Source organism: Capra hircus, unplaced genomic scaffold (genome assembly GCF_001704415.2).
Source record: "Capra hircus breed San Clemente unplaced genomic scaffold, ASM170441v1, whole genome shotgun sequence".
Taxonomy (NCBI): Eukaryota; Metazoa; Chordata; class Mammalia; order Artiodactyla; family Bovidae; genus Capra; species Capra hircus.
The window spans coordinates 91,888-113,660 of NW_017189630.1; the positions used below are offsets into that span (position 1 = coordinate 91,888).

The 21,773-nt window shown below is 48.8% G+C and overlaps 1 protein-coding gene across 3 annotated transcripts in view; it reads left to right on the plus strand.

The window, feature by feature from the left end:
* The window catches only part of MAMLD1 (mastermind like domain containing 1), a 117,617-nt gene that overhangs the window by 66,714 nt on the left and 29,130 nt on the right, over window positions 1–21,773 (plus strand). For 2 of the 3 annotated variants that reach the window (XM_018044592.1, XM_018044593.1), the window contains exons 3-4: window positions 11,067–12,743; window positions 14,855–14,980. In XM_018044592.1, coding sequence (XP_017900081.1) covers window positions 11,067–12,743; window positions 14,855–14,980 — 1,803 coding nt within the window. The remainder of the gene's footprint in view (window positions 1–11,066; window positions 12,744–14,854; window positions 14,981–21,773) is intronic. The other variant, XM_018044594.1, reaches the window with a different exon arrangement.

The following is a 21,773-nucleotide window of genomic DNA, read 5'->3' on the forward strand; positions in this document are numbered from 1 at the left end:
CTTACTTTCATTGAAAATCCCCAGCTGGAGAACTCAGCGTGGCTCAGATTGTGGAGATGCATGTCATAAGCTGCCCCTGGGGTGCCCAGTTCTAGACCTGGGGACAGGAAGCATGAACTTCTAAGGCTTGGCCTACAGATTTTAATGTCTGCAGTTGACGTACAATAATTTGTCAAAACCCTGCCTTCTGCCCCTTGGCCTTTCCTTTCTGCTCATCATCTCCCTCCTCCCCCCATCACCAGATCACCAAACCCCAAAGTAACAAAATTAGAAAGGCAGGCAGGAGCCCAGGGTGGGTTTGACTACCAAGGACCCAGACCCAAGACCCACATGTGGCTGGTGCCACCCCTCCCTCCCTCCTGCCCCGATCCCTCTGCACCAACCTGCCTTTGTCTGTGTCCCTCTGAGGCTGCGGGGCACATCCCTCTCCTGCTCCCCATCCAGAGCTCTTCTCCAGGCCCATTGATCCCCAAGGCAGTCAGCTGGCAGGTGCTCTCATGACACTGAGACCTGACTCCATCCCCGACATACAGTGAATGCTCAGTGAGCAGTGGCTGCCTTCCCTTTTGGCTAGAAGATCCCTTAGAGAGTCTCCAGGTCACCCTCTTTGTCGAACACAAGAGGCCCTGAACACAAAAAAGGCAAAGGGGTGTCCTTCATGGGGCCAGATAGTGAGTTCATCATAATTTCTGAAAAGTGCTTGCCTCTTGGCCTTGTGCTGGGAATAGAAGCGACCAGGGTCATTCGCAGGAAATCTTTTGTTCCGTGGCTTAATTCACATCTGCAGATGCCAGCTGAGCCCTGTCACAAGACTAGGCAGTCTGGGGGTACAGAGATGAGGAGGAAGCCCCAACCTTCCTTTCATGGAACCCACAGAGCACCTGCCAACAGATGGGCAGTAATAACAACTGTCATTAGTGAAGGTTAAACGTGGCATTTGAGACTACTGCATGCCTTACCCAGTTCAGAAATGATCACCTAGCTTGTATGATGGTTGAAATCTTGAAACTTTTCTGCTCTGAAAATGTTGCCTGCTACTGTCTTGTGAATAGTAGGCCTATGTGTGCCCCTGCAGTGTGAGGAAGGGAATTTGGAAATAACCTTTGTGCCTTGGGGTAGATGCCTGTGTGGTAGGTCAGGGCTAGGCAAATTCCCACCCATGGATGAAATGCGGCCCGCAGCCTGTTTTTCTAAATAAAGTTTTATTGGCACAAGCCACACCCATTCATTAACATATTGTCCACTCTAGAGTTTCAGCAGGGAGTACATGACCTGCAAAGTCTAAGATAGTTACTCTTCGAGCCTTACAGAAAGTTTTATGGCCCCTAATCTAAATCACTGGGCTTTGGATCATTTTTCCCAAGGCCATAGTTTCCTCTCAGTCTGTGCCACTTGAGGGACTATCACAGATTTTGACACCTCTCCAGGAGTTCTGCTTCCTCTCCTGAGCCACAGCTCTCCCATCACCATCCAGGCAGACCTTTTACAAATAGAGCTGGTCATTCCTTTGTGCAACCACCCCCAACAGTGGTTTCCCACTGCAAATATCTTCCCATCCACCTCCTTCCCAGGGTGGCAAAGCTCTCTGTGAGCCACAGGTGTCCCCCTGGCTTGCTATGCACCAAGTACACTGACCACCTGCCTGTCCCTGGAACATGCTGTGAGCTTCCCCCCAGGGCCTCTGTCCTCCTGCCTGGAGCATTCTGCACCCGTCCTCCTGAACACTCTGTCACATCACTCCCCTTCGGTCCTCTGAAGGATCCTTCTCACACTGTTCTTGTTCTTGCTCTTTGTGTACCGTCTGTCCCACTTGAATTCCAGCTCCTTCGCAGTCTGGTTCCCCACTCCTCTACCCAGTGTGTGCTTATTCTGAGAGGGTCTCTGTTCTGGGTCCCCTAAACAGCCCTGCTTTGTACAGTTAGAAGCCTCCCTCTCTATAGTGAACAGATGCTCCATGCCACTCTCTTTTTCTAGAGTAAGCTTGAGGCACTAAAGTTGTCTAGTGTTAGGGCTGCCTGCATGACACCGTCAGAAAATCTCAGCATTGTCTTGCCTCTTTTTCTTTCTCCTTTAAGTCAAGCCTTTGGACTTTAGAACAATGAACTTGGCCAGTATAAAATATCTCCAGGAAGCCAGCCCCCAGACACCAACATCCAACGTCTGCTTTCTGAATATATGGCTTCAAAGAGCTAAGAGTACAGTAGCCGAGTACTGTCCATCCTATGTTTTTAAGCCACATGACAGCTAAGGAACTTAAGAATGCCTTGCCCTTTCCTGTACTTAAATCTGACAAAATTATTTCATTGGCAGCATTTTAACAAACAAAAATCTCTTGTGTTTTTTCCAATAATTCAGCTTCAGTTTTCCAAGTGAGAAAAAGGTAATTATGAGTGATGACAAGGAGACAGTTTTGAGGTTTCTGTTAATAACACATTCAGAATTGTTAACACTTTCAGTCTTCCCCTGGCCCAGTCAGTGCAGCTTCTCACAGTGAGGTGGACCAGAAAGGAAGCACTCTGTAGGAATGGTGCCTTAACCATCAGCACCCTGGCCACTACCTGTTAAAGCATCACCACCACCATTAGCACCTCCACCAACACCACCAACACCACCTCCACCAAACACCAACACCACCTCCACCTCCAAACACCAACACCACCTCATTTACCAGCACCAATACCACCTCCATCACCAACACCATCACATTCACACACACACAGAGGCAGGGGAAATTTTTCAGGCTGTCTGACATATCCTCTGGTGCCATAACAGACACTTCCACACACAGTGAAAGAAAAGAATAGTTTCAGGTTGTCATTATTCTCCATACGTAAAACTGCTCTTATTGCTGTGCGCCTTGGAACTCTGGAACATCAGCACATGTCTGCATCCGCAAGTCAGTAAAGATTCATTAGGAGAAAGGCCAATACCTCTGAGTGCTACACCTTTAAGAAAGATAAGTTTGGATGAGAGATCTTCTACTTCATAAAAGCCTTTACTGAGGATTTCCTTCCAATGGCAAATTCTTATTGCATTTATGATCTGGTTGACAAAAGTTAGCCTTGCACACAGCTGTTCAGGAATGCCGCCAGTGAGTAAGGGCAGATCTGCCTCGAACAGCAAATGCTGCTGAGTAACTGTGTTACAGACTATTTTAGGACCATCAAGAAAGTGTTTGCGTTTTCAAGAGGGGAAAGAGAGAGACTTATGTATTTGATATGAGCACCATGCCAGACCCTACGCTCACGTTCCATCTCTAAGCTCACGTGATTCTGATAACAGATTTGTGAGCGGCCTCACTCTCCCCATCTGGGTTGCAGAGGACTGCAAACATACCAGAGGCCACAGACTTGTACACTCAAAAAAGCTTAATTTTATGCTCTATGAATTTTGCCTCATTTTGAGAAAAAGAGGACCTGAATCATTTCACAGTGTATACTTATAATAAATCATCACATTGTGTGCTTTTAAAAAATTCAAATTGTACAACCTCAAGAATTAGAATTTTATTGTCATGCGTACCTCAATAAATCTGGAAAAAAAAAGAGGACCTAAAGCACGTGGAGGGTCTGTGCAGTGACCTGAAGCTTGTCATCCCATGTTCCCTCCCAGCCTCTGGTTTTATGACATCAGAGCTGAAACAGCCTGACTCGAAGATCTCTTCATTGGACTGCATACATCTGCAGGCAGTTTGTGTATTTTAGAGCCAGGAGTTGGTGCCCAGCCACTAAAATGTGCTTATTTGGTAAGCATGTGACCTCCAGAATACACCGATGAGTCAGGTGTCTCTGGATTCTTCCCATGCCTACACAGCTGCTGAGTTTCCCATGCAGGAAAATTCCTTCCTGCCATGGTCTAAAACCTGTCTCCATCTTATCTAGCCCATTGTTGGGGCAGAGGCAGAAGTGAAGTCCCCTTCTGCTTAAGCTTCAAGACCTGCCTTCAACCCTTACAAAAACAGGGACGTAATATTGTTCTTTCACCCTTCTCTTCCTGTAACAGCTTCCATTCCCACAGAAGCAGAGGTCTGCACCTGGGTGCAGGGCAGGAGGTTACTGTTCAATCCCCAACTGGTTTTCTGTTCCCCCATTAAAATTACTGTTTCCTCAGACATGGTGGGAAAGCTGGCAGCCTTCCTGGTAACTGGCGACTGGTAGGACTCTAATAAAACGTGTAAGTAAGCACAGTTCATTTGACTGAGATTGCAACTAATGCAGACCTGCTACTCTCAGTATCAACATGACTAGTCCACACACACACACACACACACACACACACACACACACACACACACACACACTGTGTTCCAGTCGTTCCTTGTTGAGAAGGCATGGAGAGATATTTGGGGCAGAACCATAATTTGACCCCAGCTGGACTGGGGCCAGTTGTGCTTTCTTGAAGAGGGTCTGGAATTGGAAGTGTTGTACAAGTCCTGCCCATGGCAAGGACACTTATGCACCATCAGACTTTCCTTGGCCTATCTGTGCCCCAAGGAGAAAGGACCTCTTAGGTGGGGGAGAAGATAATTTATCTTTTCTCTGCAGGAGCAGTCCAGGTAGAAAGTCATAACACCAACTTACCAAAGCTGGGACCTGTTCACTTTGTGGATGGGGAACCTGAGGCTCAGAGTGGGTTAGGGATCTAGGAGAGTTCGCACCACATGGTACTGAGAAGCAGAGCCCAGGGAGAAGTGAGAAAACTGGGCTTAAGTGAACTCTGAGGGCTCTTCTGCCCTCCTCACATATAGAAACCCATGTCTGCCCAGTGGCCCTGGTGGCCTCCAACCTCGGCTCTGCCCTTCCCTTTCCCCTTCCCTGCATGTTTCTGGGCACACCAGCCTAATTCAGGTGAAATGCAGATGACAATTGTTAACCTGAGTCCTTCACAGGCAGAGTCATCCAGGCTGGGACAGAGCCCTTGCCTCTGACCTTCAGCTTCTAGTCTGGCTCCACAGGCAGCACCTGCTCGATCTCTAGACCAACCTTGTCAAATCCATCCTGGTACTCGAAAACGACTCCATCTTTCTCTTCTCCCCCAAGTAGTCATCTTTTTCCCCTGATGATGCTACTTGGGGAGGTGTTTGGAGGAATCCAGGGCAGGGTTTCTTCCAGTGGAAAGAGTTTCTCTGGGAGTCAGAGAAACTGAACTGGTCCATGGGCATATCCCTTCCTGGTTCTGTGCCTCATGAACCCTCATGTGAAAGGGAGGGGGTTGGCCAGGCATTAAGGGCCCAGCAGTCCTGACAGTGTAGGAGTGCAAGGCTCAGACTCGAGAAACACTTGGTCAATGATGGACTATTTGGAGGCTTCTTAGGGGGTGGTACAGGATGAATTATGAGCCCCTTAAATCCATATGCCTCTGTGAGTTTGAGGCCATTCTTAGAACTATCCATTTTTCCACCTGGTATGCCTACACTACAGAAAGGGAGAACACAGTTCTAGAAAATTCCCACCTGTGGGGGCTGCTGTTCAGATCACTCAGGTTGGGATGGCTGAGGGCTGCAGAAAGGGTGGTGGAGCCCAGAGTCGTGGGTGGTGGCAAGCAGCACCACTGGCTGTCAGGTCAGTGTCATCAGTGCCAGGCTGCTCATCTCCTTCCACTCTCAGCCCCATGTCCGGATCCTAGAGGATGTGACTTCATTTGCCAGAGAGCAAGCCGAGGTCCACACTGGAGGGCACTGTGGCAGCCTGGGGACCAGGGCCTGGGGAGTGACATCAGCGACAATGAGTGCTTCTGATGTGTATTCCTCAAAGATACTGTGAGGCACCCAGGGCAAGCAAACTGTGTACTCATTCTGCAGAAGAAATCAAGGCTCAGAGAGGGGGAGTGACTTGCCCATAGTCACACAGTAGATGGAGGTGGTAGGACTTCCATCAGGTCTGCTGGTGCCACTCCAGTGCTCCCTCCTCCATCAACCCCATGAAGCCTGCCAGCTCAGGGCAAGCCCAGGTGAGATTCTGGCTCCAAACCACCTCTTAGCAGAGATTAATTCCTGAGACAAACTGACTCCTCTAGAAGCCAGTCAGCATTCAGGATTCCCTGCCATTCCCATCCACCCCAGGATTCTCCACAGCCTCAGGTCTTTACAGTTTTGAAAAGTCTTTCTGCTGAAAGTCCTGTTTGTGCTACAGAAATGTCAGTTTTAGTTTGCGGGGATTTAGTTCAGCTTCTCTCTCTTCCTGCAAACCCTGTCCTGGTCCTGCCGCATCATCCCTTATTCTATTCTGGGGCTGCCTCGCCCAGGCCCCACCATGTCGTCTCTGTTCTGAGCAAGTCTACTGGGGAACACTGTTGTCTCGGAGGCCTTGAAATCCAAGCTCGTTGGCCATTGTGAGGTTCCTGGCAACTCACTGGAAGCCTATGAAACAGCACGTGGAAGGTGTTGACGGTGGGTGGGTAGTCTTGTGAGAGAACGAGCCTGAGAGAAGCAAAAGCAGACTGGCCTGGCTGAGCCGCAGGGGGCACTAGTGAGGGAGGAAGGGGAGACTGCACCACCACAGGTGATTTCCAGCTTTGTGATGCTTTTGCTCAGGGCCTCTGGAGGGAAAAAAATGGTCTCTCTTGGGCACGTACACCCTCCTACATTCTTAGCCAAAACGGATAGTGTATATTTTTGCTGGCCTTTTGTAGGTGTTCTTGTTAAACCACCAGCTAGAGTGTCCAAAATTAAGTGTTTATAGCAGCCTGCCAGACTTGGAATTATATATATATATATGAGAAAGTAATATATACATATATATGAAATATTCTTTCTTCTATTTATGCCTGTTTTCTGAGCCCAGACTGTACTCTTATAACCTAGACCATTTTCCAAGATTTTGTTGCCTTTTTTTTTTTCCATTCCAGACTAAAATGTAGAAAGGGAAGAATTGCCATATGTCATTGTTCAGACAGAACAGAAATAATGTTGACTTCAGAGCTGAAGTTGGCCCCTCTCAGAAGGGTTGCCTTTGTTTTCTCATTATTTAGGGGGCGTGGAAGGCATCACATGCTTTGAAATGCATTTTAATGAATGTTTATCAGGTCGTGAGGATCACATTGGTGGCTTTGTCTACCCGATTATGAAATGGGACTCTGCTGGTCCTGGTGGATGGAGATAAAGTCATTCCTTTCTGAAAGATGCCAGGGCACCATCCCTCACTTGCCCTCCCCCTTCCACACCACAGGCCTCCTGGGGTCTAGTGCTAGTGTTAGCCCCTAGCTAGCTGTGGACCATGAGCAGATCATAACCCATTCTGTTTCATGTAAACAGGGAAGGTTGAGATGTGGTCTCTGGCAATCCTGCAGGTGGCTACTGATTCCCTTATTGTTAAAAAAATAAAGCCCTCCCAGTGAGAGGGCAGGGTCATGGGTAGTACAAGCCCACCTGGGGGAAGTAGGGGCTGCCTGGGTACTGGGCCCACAGCTTGCTGTATGGAGTCCACAAAGACTGGAAAATGGCCAACAGGTAAAGCTGTTTAGAAGGGTTTGGAAGTTTGGTGGGGACCTGCTGCCCCCAACATGACGCTGAGAAGGGAAGTCATTCCAGGGTAGCAAGCTCTCTGTGGCACTTGATCAGAAGGGTGGCCACCCATTTCAGTCAAGCACCCCAGCCCAGACAGGCTGACCTCAGTGGCGGCAGCACCCAGGTGCCCAGGTGACCCAGCCATGATGTCAGCGTGGCACCAGCAGCAGGGAAAGCCAGGCCGATTTCTCGCAATAGAGATGAGTAAGCAGTCATGGGATCCTGATGGAAGAGACACTGAACTTGCAATAGATCGTCACGCCTCCCAGAGGCCTGGTGAAAGCAGATGCTGGTGTAGCCTGGCTGAGTACGTCTGTCCACACAGCCAACTTCCTTCAGCTTATTTAGGCTTGGCTGGGGATCTGGCTGTCGAGCCAGGGTGCTTTAGGCCAACCATTGAAAGCTCTCCCTATAAAATCTGAAAATGCAAAGCTGCAGCCACTAGCAAAGTGGAACTGAGTGGGGAATAGTGGCTTGGCAGCACTCAGTGAGTGTCTGAAAAGTTGGGGGCACATACTCTCATTTCAGTGCCAGTGGTTCCCACTACTAACTTTAGCATCTGTTGGTTGTGGCCTACCTTCCCTACCTCTTGCTCCTTTAATACCAAAAGGATAATGGCCAACCCACAGTTAAATGAAAGACCTTGAAACCCACAGTGTGAGCCAGGAAGTCCAGGCTCTTGCAACTCACAGCCCCTGCCCTCCCTACTTTCCTTCCCATCCCCTCAACCCCATCCTTCCCCAACCTGATGCTATGCAGACTTCCCTGGCATTCAACTTCCGTTGATTCCAAGACATTAAGAGCATCATGTTGGGCATAGCTATTGCCAGCTCAGACTCCCAGCAGGGGATCCTATGTAAAGCCCACACTGAGTCATTCCTTACTGATCCATTTTAGACATTTCTATTTTCGATATATTGGATTTCTTTTTAAGTCTTCAGGCAAAAATAAAAGAGACCAAATTTCAGTCTGGATCATGGTAACTTGTCTGCAGCCCTTAACTTATTGAATGAACAGCCAGGAAGACACGAAACAGCTCTCTGGGTGCTAGGTCATTTGCGTTCATTGGCCATGCATTCATTCAGCTGCTGTTTACTGAGCACCTGCCATGGGTCACGTCCATAGTAAGCACTCCTGGGTCGGAGGGCGGCCGCTGAGTAGAGGGCCTCCTGTGTGCCTCCTGCAGTCCACCCCAGCCCCTTCCCACCCACCCCTGCTAGTCAGGCCTCAGTAATCTGGTGGCAGAGCTACCCCCAAAAGTGTCTTTGTTGGGATTGCAGACTTCTTAAGAAGAAAGGCAGAGAAGTAAGCAAGTCCCCTCTCTCAGAGAGGGGGAGCCCGCCCTGCAGGGATGGGGTGGTTGGCATCCTGCTGTGGGAGAATGAAGACTGGGTCCAGAGGTAGCTGAGCGGTGGATGCAGGCCCTGCATCTGCGGGCGCCCCTGGGGCCCTCTGGCCATGCTGCCCATCCCTGGGTCTCAGGGCCCCCATCTTCAAAGGACAGGGTTGAATTCCCAGATCACTTCCATATCTGCCCTCTGTAATGCCAGCCAGCAATTAATGAGGGTCACTAGACGTCAGAGATTGTGTCTCATTTCCCATAGTAGTCTGAGCAGCATCATGAGATGAGAATTAAAAGGACACTGATTATATAAACAAACTCAGGACTCAGAGATTCTGTGTTGAGGCCAATGCGTAGTCATGTCTGCCTTGAGACCAGGGCTCTAGGCCATCCTGCCCCACCCATGCTCTAGGCCAGTGGTTATTAACTTGACAGTCCACTGAGAATCAGCCAGGGAGCTGTGACAGAGTTTGGGGGCCTGGGCCCCAGCCCAGAGGAGACAGTGGTGGTAGAGCCAGGAAGCTGGGCGTTTTGAGGTGAATCCGATGGGCAGCAAGGCCCTGGATGTGCAGCTCCAGGGGACCTCTTTTGACGTCCACTCTGCTGTGAGAGTCATAACCACTGTCACGCTAGCAGGTGGCCCACACACACATGTCTTGGCCCTCCAGTGAGCCAAATGTGAGGGCATGTCGCAGGACCATCACTGGATGCCCCGCTGAGCCTGCCAAGTCAGAAAGAGGTTTCTTCATGGGAAAGGGCTTCAGGGGAAATGGAGCTGCGAGAGCGTTGGCGTTTAGGTGGTTCCCACAGAATCCTGTGCTCCACCCCCTTCACTTTCACATGCAGGTCATGGTCACTTACAGGTCAGCTGTGGATGGCCGTATGAGCCTTAAATGAGTAAGAAATACTGCATTACTAAGTGCTTTGCTGTATTCCTGGAGGCTAGACTTTTATAAATGGTAGGCAGCTCCCCCAAGTGCACATCACAGACTAGGGCCATTCCCTGTTGCTTCCTATTGCCCCAACCTGATGATGCATCTGTGCACAGGCATTTCTTATTTAGACACCTGCATATTTGGGGGGAGGGATTACAGTAAAAGTGTTAGTCACTCAGTTGTGTCCAACTCTTTGTGACCCCATGGACTGCAGCCCGCCAGGCTTCTCTGTCCATGGGATTCTCCAGGAGAATACTGGAGTGGGTAGCCATTTCCTTCTCCAGGGGATCTTCCCGATCAAGGGGTTGAACCCACATCTCCCGCATTGCAGGCAGATTCTTTACCGTCTGAGCCACCTGGGAAGCTTTATACATTTGAGGGGGGGATTACAAGTCATTCCCATTAAAAACGATTGATATTTTTAAAAATACAGAGAATAGACTAAATGGAGTTGCCAGTCACCCTCGAGAGATGAGCACTCCACAGAGCTGCATGCACGTTCTTCCAGTGTGTGTCCTTGGAAATGTTTGTGTATGCATGTGTACAGATGCACGGAGCCTTGCTACAGTGACTGTTTTGCACGTTGTTATTCTCCAAAGAGTGTCTCTCAGACAGCTGCCCAAAAGAACATGCCAGGTCTACTTCATTCCTCCAAAGCCTGTGCTGTAGCCAGTTTTCTCACAGGAGCCTGATGCATGTAACCAAAGACAGGGAAACAACCTAAAAATGTTTAGTATGTATGTTCAATGTGTAACTCACGGTTTGATTTTTAAAAATCAGGCTATCCGTAAACAGGTGTAAATTGCAACTTGCTTAGCAATTTCTTCTTTGCCCTCCAACGTCTGCCCAAAAACTCCTCCAAAGGGGCAGAGAAAATCCTGTGAGTGACTTTCTGTACTGTTTGGTGCAGACAGCATAATGCTTCATTTGAAATCTAACAAGATAGGCTAAATGAAACAGCAACAGAAAAGCATCATGGTTCTAAAAATAGACTGTATTATATAGTTTGCACAACTCTTTCTAAAACTGTTACAGAGACAGCATAATGCTTTATCTGAAATCCAGCAAGATAGGCTAAATGAAACAACAACAAAAAAGCATCATGGTTCTAAAAATAGACTATATTGTATAGTTTTCACAACTGTAAGTCTTGAAACTGACACATCTGTTTTATCTTGTAAGTTTCCTGTCCAATAGCATTAATGTGCCAAGCCTTTATAAACACTCTCTCTCTTTCTTTCTTTCTTTCTCTCCTCTTCCCTCCGTCTCCTCTTTTCTCTTCCAGGCACAGGGAACCACTAAGCGGAGACAGGAAGGAGAAGATTTCCAGCTTTCAGGCATGGGCGACGAAGGTTACCCTAATCAAATCAAGAGACCATGCCTTGAGGATGTCACCCTTTCAATGGGCCCGGGTGCCCATCCCAGCACAGCCTGTGCACAGCTGCAAGTTCCTGCGTTACCCATGAACCCTAGTTCTGCAGCAATGGCAGCCCCTGGCCATCCGTTACTACTGGACAATAGCCCCAGGAATGGCAGCGTCATGGGCCCACCATTTGCAGGGCCATCAACAGCAGAAATGGGAGTGAAAGGCCCCTCTATTCCTTACTATGACAAAACCAACAGCGCACCGGCTGTGGATCAGGAACTTCAAGATCTGCTGGAGGAGCTCACAGAAATTCAAGAATCTTCTCAGAGTGAGCTCGATCTTGAGAAAATCCTGGGGACCAAGCCAGAAGAACCGCTGGTCTTACACCACCACCCACCGGCAACCTTAGGCGCGACGGCCAAGCCCACGGTTCAGATGCCACGCTTGGAGAGCCTCAGTTCCGACAAGGACTTTGCTTCCAGTTGCAGCCAGGTCACTGATGTGTCGCTTCAGATCCCACCCTCCTCTGCGGGGCTCAGCTATGCAATTACGCCTGCCAGTAAGCAGATGGCCTCCCCAAGTTCCTCGACTGTGCAGGCCAAGAATCAGGCCCAGGTGACACTCTCAGCTGCCCTACCGCCACTCCCAGTGTCTCAGTGGCATCATGCCCACCAGCTGAAAGCGCTGGCGGCCAGCAAGCAGGGCTCCAGTAAGAAGCAGCTGGGCCCCACCACCAGTTGGTCTGCCCTGCCTCCTTCTGGCCTCTCCCCACCTTACCAGCCAGTGCCCGTGGTCTCACCACAGCCACTGTCGCCCTTCAGCCCTCAGGGGCTCATGGTGTCCTGTATGTCATCGAACAGCCTGCCGGGGAGCACCCTCCAGGGCTCTCCCAATGCCTTACTGTCCAGCCTGGCGCCCAGCAGCAGCACTGTCCTTGGGCCGGCCAGGCCCTACGTGCCGGAGAAGTTCCCTAGCCCCACGCTCCAGCAGCCACCACCATTTAGCGCGCAGACCTCCATCCTTGCCAACCTGGTGTCCTCTTCCATCAAACACCCTCAGGGGCACCTGATGTCTGCTCTGCCCACCAGCAACACGGGGCCCTTAACCCCCTATCGCCCAGAGACACTGTCTAGCCCAGGCCTGCCCCAGCAGTCCTTCACTGCACAGTGCCCCCTGATTCAGGGCCTCACCACCTCCACTCATCCGCTCTGCCAGCCGCAGCCACCAGCCAGTGCTATCTACAAGCCCAAAACCCTGAGCATGATCATGCAGCAGGGCCTGACCAGCCCCAGCCCGGGAGCCTCAGAGCCCTTTCCTTTTGGCCACACCAAGCCCTTGTCACATTTCACCTCTGAGCCAGGCCCCCAGAAGATGCCGTCAGTGCCCACCACAGCTCGGCAGCCTGCCTTGCTGCACTACCTGCAGCAGCCCACACCACCACCGGCCTCTTCTGCCACGGCCTCGTCCACGGCCACCTTGCAGCTGCAGCAGCAGCCGGATCTTTCTTCATTCCTCCTGCAACATGTGACACAGCAACCACAGCGCTTTCAGCGGTCTCTGGCCTCGGGGGATTCCATGCCTTCTCTGCCCAGACAGGTAAGCCGATCTCATCTCTGGTTTTGTCCCTTGGTTTTGGAAATAAGAACTGTGTTTCATGCTATTGAGAGCTGGCTTTGGAGGCAAATTCAGGCTCTTGCTCTTTAGAGACTGGGCTTGACTCTGGAAAAGTCTGTTTAAGTTGGGTTATTCTGCACAGTCAAAGCACAGTATTAAAGAGGGCAAGGTTATGGTCTCACTTTCTGTGCAGGTCACTTAGCTTCCCTGGGAGAAACCTGCACCCAGAGGTGCTGCCAGGGGAAGGAACCAGGGCAGACAGGTCAGAATTGCACAGATCCACTTCTCCTGAACTGGGCCATGAGGCACATTTCCTCACTCAGGACCAGTGAAAGCTTCATAGGATGCAAGGAAATTGCTCTAAGCACCTAAATCTTGTCCTTGCTGGCATAAAGTTGCAAACCGGGCCTTCTAGAAGTGCCACAGCAAATGTCTGCTGGGCAGTGTGCTGTTTCTTGACCCCTGCACCAGATGCTGAGGCAGGTCCTAAATGAAAAGGTTGGAGATGTGTCAAGTAGTTATTCTTACATCCCCATTTTACAGATGAAGAAACTGAGGCTCAGAGCATTGAAACGACTTGCCCAGAGTCACACAGTTAGCAAGGAGCCAAGCAGGAATTTGAAGGCAGGCCGTCTTGCCCCAGAGCCCGTGCCTTTCTCAATACCCCTGTGACTTCTCTTTCTTCTCCTGCAGTCTTTTCAATCACTCGCTTCACCTACTTCTCACCAGGTGATATCTATCACAGTTTCCATTTTTCATGCTCTTATCCTTGTCTGTATTAGTTATCTATGGCCAGGTAACAAATTGGCCTGAAACAATCACTTTTAAGCAGCACACATGTACTATTTAATACTTCACAGTTTCTGTGGGTTGGGGATCTTGGCACAGCTTAGCAGGCCTTTTGGCCCCATGTCTCTCACAAGGCTGTGGTCATCTCAGGGCTCAACTGGGAAGGACTGGCTTCAAAACTCACTGCTGTGGTTGTTGGCAGGAAATAGTTCCTTACGGGTTGTTGGACTGAGGCCTCTGTTCTTCATGAGCTGTTGGCCCGAGGCCTCCCTCAGTTCCTTGCCTCATGGGCCTCTTCGCAGAGCTTCTCCTAACATGATAGCCAGTTTCATCAGAGTGAGCGAGAGAGAATATGCCAGCAAGAGAGAATATGCCAGCTAGAGAGGTTGAGGGGAGGTTGCCAGTGAGTCAAAAGCCCCAGTCTGTATAACCTAGTTTGGAAAGTGACATTGCATCACGTGTGCAGCATTCTGTTCACTAGACTTGAGCATGAAGTGGTGAATACTAGTGGGGGATCAACAGGGTAGTGAGGGTACCAGGAGGCAGGGATAGGTCAGTGGGAGCCACATCAGGTGTCTCCCTGCCCCGGCTCCTGTCTTCATGCTTCTTCTTTACCATTGCTCTCTTGATCTTTGTTCAAACTCAGTTTGCCCAATAAACCATCTTAAACTTGTTGCCCCAATAAACCATCCATTTCTCTAAGCATAACCTTGCTATAAGGCAGACCTGATCATGTTCACACTTGCTCAGAAAATTCTGGAGGCCCATCAGCTGGCTCCATCTATCTCCTTAGACCAGTGTCCTTTGGGTCTTTAAGTGCTTACAGCTCCCGGCTCATTCTGCGTTCTTGGCCTTGACTCCCACCATTGCTTGTGTCTAGCCTTCCCTGCCCACCTTTCCTTTCCTGTCCCACTCTTACGGTTCCTAAGGGTCAGGCACTGTTCGCCCTGCAAGAAAGCTTTCCGCAAGCTTTCCCCCAGGACTTCGGTCTCCCACCCTGCCTGTTTCTTCTGCAGAAAAGCTGAGGAGGTGGCCATAAAGTGATAGGCTTGGGTATGGAGCAGTGCGAGGGATACTCCTGGAGAAGACTGACCTCTTTTCTGAGGGCTCTGGGTGACCATGGCCACGACAGTACCAGGAGGAGAGAGACCATGTCTTTTTCATCCAGGTCTCATGAAGCCTCACGAGCCACGCGCTCCACACCCAGGATCAGTCTTTGGTTGGGTGCACCCGTGGGGGTGGCCAGGGTGAGCAGCCAGCCTTTGTCCACAGTTCAGGAGCACTTAGGTTTGATTTTGTTATAGGCGTGTTGCCAACTGTTCTCGTGGACTTCCGTGGCTGGCTCGATGGAGCACCAGCTGAATCAGCACTGGAACCCTTATCCTATCAGGCAGGATCCTCAGCCTGGAGCCATGTCACCATCTAAGATTGTGAGCTTTTTTGGTTTCTTTTGTTTTCAGTGGGGAGTGTTTGTAGTCTGACTGTGTTGCCTCAGAGCCGGAGCAGCTGGCTCAGAGAGAGAATCCTTAATGTTCAGGGTCTTGAAAATCCACCCTCCCCCCCACCACAGCTGATTCCCTAGGTGGGGATGGGGAAAGGCTTGGGAGAAGGAGCACGTGGCTGAGCTTCCCGAGGCCAGGAGGAACACCCGTGACCTCTGCCAAGCCCAAGGGGCTACAACCGCTGCTAGGGGCCGCCTTCTGGGCCCCTGCTGCCTGGGGCTGAGCGTGCTACCCAGTTCTTCCCTCCTGTTTCTCCTTGTGGTCCTCAGAGGTAGAGGCTGTTAGCATTCCCTTTAAAGCTGAGAAAACTGAAGCACAGAGAAGTCCGCAGAGTTGCCTGCAGTCACACAGCCAGTCAGGGCCAGAGCACAGAGTGTGGCTGCAGAGGCCACACTCGTAACCCTGCACACGGGAGCCTGGCCTGTCCTGCCTGACCGTCCTCACTTCTGCCTCGTCCGCAAAGCGGGTGTGATGATAGGTTGTTAGAGGAGTAAATGTGTTCATTCAGTGCACCTAAAGTACTGCCAACAGATGCTTGCTGTCACTATGACTGTCTCCTAGGCCTGAGTCTCCAGATCTTGTTCTTTTTGTGGGGCTATGTTCCTTCTTGTGGCCTTTCCACATTGAATTAGAATCCTAAGAATTCAGTGCTGGTCCTGTGAGCAGGAGAAGCTGGGAGAAAGGAAGAGGTGAGTGTTTAGCATGGTCACCTGCAGGATGGACAGGAAGTCTGTGCTTTCTTGCTCCCACCATGGTGGACTTGGTGGCCTCGCTTTACTACCACCCAAGCCAACCCTCAGAAAACACTCTTGTCCTCCTCTTTGGTGTTGACTAGCTCATCACACCTCTGTGGGTGGTAGCAGGAGGACTGGGCGTTCATTTTTAGCCAGATCACAGTTGCTTTAAAGAGTAGTTTCTAAATGGAACGTGAGAAAGCAATTCTCAAGTCAGCAGAAATGCCAAATCCAGCTGTTGATAGGAGCATGTTGCAGACTAGTCTCGCTCAATTTGGGGGATTCCACTTTACCAGCTAAGTGATTGATCCAATTTCAATGGACTGCTTGCTTGCATTGGAGGTAAAAGGTAAATGTCATGTGGTGTCAGGGCAGCGAGTAAGCGTGGCAGAGGCACTGGAGATAGTCGGACTGGGGTTCCAGTCCAGACACCATCACTGTGTGGACAGTGTGCCAGGAGCAATGTCAGTTAAGCCCTCTGAGCGTCAGCTATACCTGGGCAAATGGCTGGGATTCATTTTGTTGGCCTTGGAAGATAGGAGATGCTGAACTGAGCATGCTCGGGGTGCAGCCTGGCCCACACTCTGCAGCTCGGCAGGGCCAGCCCAGGCTCCCAGACTTGGGTCTCAGAGCCCTGGAATCAGATGTGTTTCTAAATTCAGAACTTTAGGGACTTAAGCAAGATAATATGCTGCATATGCCAAATATCACACAATCCTATGGTGGAATCTGGAGCAGCATTTTATTATTTTTGCAGAGAAATAAGAATATTTAACTGAGCCCAGGTCAAGTTTTGCTCCCAAATAAATTTTGGCACCAAATTTACAAAAACAGAATAAGCTTTCAGAGCTTTTGGCCTTGAAACTACAGATAAGCGATGTGGACCTACAATTTCTAAGGGAAGGACTTTGAAGTCGAGACACATAGCCCTGGTGTGTTGAATTTCAATGGCTCTAAATCTCCTCACTGCATTCCCCACCCTACTCCCAAGGCTGGGTGATTTCTCTGGTTTTAACCGAAGTGAAGCAAAATGAAATCTGTTTCCATAATTGCATGCCCCTTCTCACTGAAAACTATTGAAGATGCCTTAGGGCTTTGTGAAAATCAGGGTTAGGACTTCAGTTTTAGCATCAAGCCACTGGAGGATGGCACTAACGTTTACTCAAAGACAAAACAGTTCTGTTCAGGAGATAGGAGTTGTGCTCTGGAAGACTCAGAGTGGCAAGACGCAGCAGGAGCACCCTAGGTGCACATGGGCTTGCAGAGCTGGATGGGTAGCAACTCAGGGAGGAGGGATGTAGATGGTGGCCAGTTGGAATAAGAACAAAATGCCTGAAATCTGATCTTGAGGCAGGCTGAGGCAACTGAGGGGAAGGGAGCAGCTGCAGAGAAATAGACCATAGAGGCCTGTGATATGGTTTGTACAGATTTTGAGAGGGGACCGGAGCCTGCCTTGGCGAAGGCTAGACAAGCCCTTGCCTGGGTCTGTTATGCTTTCTGCCTTTAACTCCAAGCTGCACATCTCTGGTGCTCAGAGAGCGGTGAGCCCCCAAAAGTGGTGGAGGCCGTGGGCTCATGAGGAGAACTGCCATCTGCCCTCCTAGAGGGGCTAGGCCTGGGAAGGGGCTCTGGGCACCTCAATCTGAAATGGGACCTAGAGGAAGCTCTCTTGTCACCCTCACTTGTGAGTCCCTCTTGTCCTTAGAATGAGACAGCTCAGAGCCAGGAACATTGTGGCCTTGACCCTTGGGTCTTGGCAGGAGGTGAAGCAGGGGCTGAGCTTGGGGCCTGGATGACTGGGATCCAAATCCTGGCTCTGCCACTTCTTTGTTTGGCCTGCTCTGTCCCCTTTCTGGGCCTCAGTCTCCCCATCTGTGAAATGGAGATGCTAGTATACCTATCGAATGGGGTTGCTGGGAGTGTTCAATGCAATGAGGTCAGCATGCTCGGCACGGGCCTCGCACACGATCATGCTCTGCTGAAGTTAGCTCTGCTGTTGAAAGTTCTGGAAACTCAGAATACCTCTCTGGCTTCAGGGTTGGGTACTGGCTTGCAGAGGATGGGTGGGGAGTGCCCTCCCAGTGTGGGTGTCAGGGAGGACATTTACCAGGTGGCTGAGGAGCAGCCAAGGGGTGGACACAGACTGGTGACCCCACAAAGGAGCAGAGAAGCTTCCTGAGCACCCTGGCCCATGGGGAGGGGACAGTGCTGGCCCTTCTCCTTCCAGCAAAGATGGCAGGGATGCTGGGAGCCAGGCAGGGGTGGCACCATCCCCATGTGGGTTCTGAGTAACAAAGGGACCACAGGATGACTTTAGGTGGGCAGTGGAGGAGTCAGGAGTGCCCGTTTCTGCCTGCACCAGCTGGGCCCCAACCCTGCTGCCTGCCAAAGCCCAGGGGCCACCTGAAGCATCTAGATGCAGAGGGCCCGCTACTGATAGGTCGACAGAAGGGATGGAAAGGCAAGTAAGGGCCAGCTTTGCACTGCAAGTGACAATCTATCCCTTCACCCTGCGACCGCCCACTGAAAACCAAAATTATAAAACCAGGTTAGTTAGACCAAGAGAATTCCCTACTCTTGTCAGAGTGACAGCGGCTCCATTTTCCACTGGAGGCAGGCAGTGAGAAAGATGGCAGCGAGTGAGTCTGCTCCTAGCCTGTATGTTGTTCATGACCCTCTAAAAGCACGTGACCACTACCTTGCCAAAATACCTGACCCCCTTGGAATCAGATGCACCAAACATTGTTGAGGAAGGGCCTATGACCTTGAGCTTGAAGTCTTTCTTTTTCATCTGCTTCTGTTAATTCTGCCGTTTTGAGGCTAAGAGGCAGGGCAACACCCCCTGTGTTATGAGAAAAGTTTCTTCACATTTGTCTCTTACTAATTCTGGTGAAAAGCATCACAGATTTTGTTTCAAGGGTTAATCCTGCTGAAATGCAAGAGGGAGGTGTCTGGTGGAAGCTTTGGCCTGCAGTGAGCAAGGAGCGGGGCAAGCAAGTCAGATTTCAAAGAGCCGCTGGGTCGGAGCCGGGCCTCAGCTTGCACGCACCTTCTCTACCAGAGATAAGAACATCTGACTAAAAAAGCATCTTTTAAGCATGATTGTATGTACAAGCTTAGTGTTTCCTTTCTTTTTAAAATTGGACAACAAAGAACTGTTTAGTTTGGGGAAACACTTTTTAGCTGCTTTTGAAGGAAATAAAATTATACACAGTGTAATATAGATTTTGATAATGTAGGGACTGACATCTGCATGTTGAACAAATTCTAACTACTCTCGATTGTCAGGAAATGAAAGTCCATTTTGGAAAACAGTCAGAATTTGGTACTAATGTTACCAAAAATTGTATTGTTTTCTCAGTTTCTTTTTTTATTTCTAAGTACCATTAATGGTCCTCCACCTGACAGCACACCTCACAGGTCCTTTTATTTTAAAATTAATTAATTTATTTTAATTAGAGGCAAATTACTTTACAATATTGTAATGGTTTTTGCTCAGAGAAGGCAATGGCACCCCACTCCAGTACTCTTGCCTGGAAAATCCCATGGATGGAGGAGCCTGGTAGGCTACAGTCCGTGGGGTTGCTAAGAGTCGGACATGACTGAGTGACTTCACTCACTTTTCACTTTCGTGCATTGGAGAAGGAAATGGCAACCCACTCCAGTGTTCTTGCCTGGAGAATCCCAGGGACAGGGGAGCCTGGTGGGCTGCCGTCTATGGGGTCGCACAGAGTCAGACGCAACTGAAGCGACTTAGCAGCAGCAGTGGTTTTTGCCATACTTTTGACATGAATCAGCCATGGGTATACATGTGTTTTCCATCCTAAAGCCCCCTTCCACCCCACCCCATCCCTCAGGGTTGTCACAGGTCACTGGCTTTGAGTGCCCTGTTTCATGCATTGAAATTGGACTGGTGATCTATTTCACATATGGTAATACACATGTTTCAATGCTAGTCTCTCAAATCATCTCACCCTCGCCTTCTCCCACAGAGTCCAAAAGTCTGTTCTTTATATCTATGTCTCTTTTTCTGTTTCACATATAAGGTCATCATTACCTTCTTTCTAAATTCCATGTATATGCATTAATATACTGTATTGGTGTTTTTCTTTTTGACTTACTTCACTCTGAATAATAGGCTCCAGTTTCATCCACCTCATTAGAATTGATTCATATGTGTTCTTTTTAATAGCCGAATAATATTCCATTATGTATAGCACAGCTTTCTTATCCACTCATCTGCTGATGGACACCTAGGTTGCTTCCATGTCCTGGCTATTATAAACAGTGCTGTGACGAACATTAGGGTACACGTGTTTCCTTCAATTCTGGTTTCCTTGGTGTGTATGCCCAGCAGTGGGATTGCTGGGTCGTGTGTCAGTTCTATTTTCAGTTTTTGAGGAATCTCCACACTGTTCTCCATAGTTGCTGTCCTAGTTTGCATTCCCACCAACAGTGTAAGAGGGTTCCTTTTTCTCCACACCCTCTCCAGCTTTATTTTTTATAGACTTTTTGATAGTAGCCATTCTGACTGGCATGAGATGGTACCTCATTGTGGTTTTGATTTGCATTTCTCTGATAATGAGTGATGTTGAGCATCTTTTCATGTGTTTGTTACCCATCTCTATGTCTTCTTTGGAGAACTGTCTATTTAGTTCTTTGGCCCATTTATTGATTGGGTCATTTATTTTTCTGGAATTGAGCTGCATGAGCTGCTTGTATATTTTTGAAATTAATTATTTATCATTTGCTTCATTTGCTATTATTTTCTCCTGTTCTGAAGGCTGTCTTTTCACCTTGCTTATAGTTCCTTTTGTTATGCAAAAGCTTTTAAGTTTAATTAGTTCCCATTTGTTCATTTTTGCTTTTATTTCCATTACTCTGGGAGGTGGATCATAGAGGATCCTGCTATGATTTATGTCAAAGAGTGTTTTGCCTATGTTTTCCTCTAGGGGTTTTATAGTTTCTGGTCTTATATTTAGATCTTTAATCCATTTTGAGTTTATTTTTGTGTATGGTGTTAGAAAGTGTTCTAGTTTCATTCTTTTACAAGTGGTTGACCAGTTTTCCCAGCACCACTTGTTAAAGAGATTGTCTTTTCTGCATTGTATATGCTTGCCTACTTTGTCAAAGATAAGGTGTCCATAGGTGCGTGGATTTATCTCTGGGCTTTCTATTTTGTTACATTGATCTGTACTTCTGTCTTTGTGCTAGTACCATATTGCCTTGATGACTGAAGCTTTGTAGTAGAGTCTGAAGTCAGGCAGGTTGATTCCTCCAGTTCCATTCTTCTTTCTCAAGATTGCTTTGGCTATTCGAGGTTTTTTTGTATTTCCATACAAATTGTGGAATTATTTGTTCTAGTTCTGTGGAGAAGGAAATGGCAACCCAATCCAGTATTCTTGCCTAGAGAATCCCAGGGATGGGGGAGCCTGGTGGGCTGCCGTCTATGGGATCGCACAGAGTCGGACACGACTGAAGTGACTTAGCAGCAGCAGCAGCAGCTTGATAGGGATTGCATTGAATCTATAGATTGCTTTGGGTAATATACTCATGTTCACTATATTGATTCTTCTGATCCATGAACATGGTATATTTCTCCGTCTATTTGTGTCATCTTTGATTTCTTTCATCAGTGTTTTATAGTTTTCTATATATATAGGTCTTTTGTTTCTTTAGGTAGATTTATTCCTAAGTATTTTATTCTTTTCATTGCAATGGTGAATGGAATTGTTTCCTTAATTTCTCTTTCTGTTTTCTCAGTGTTAATGTATAGGAATGTGAGGGATTTCTGTGTGTTAATTTTATATTCTGCAACTTTATTATATTCATTGGATTAGCTCTAGTAATTTTCTGGTGGTGTCTTTAGGGTTTTCTGTGGAGAGGATCATGTCATCTGCAAACAGTGAGAGTTTTACTTTCTGTTTTCCAATCTGGATTCCTTTTATTTCTTTTTCTTCTCTGATTGCTATGGCTAAAACTTCCAA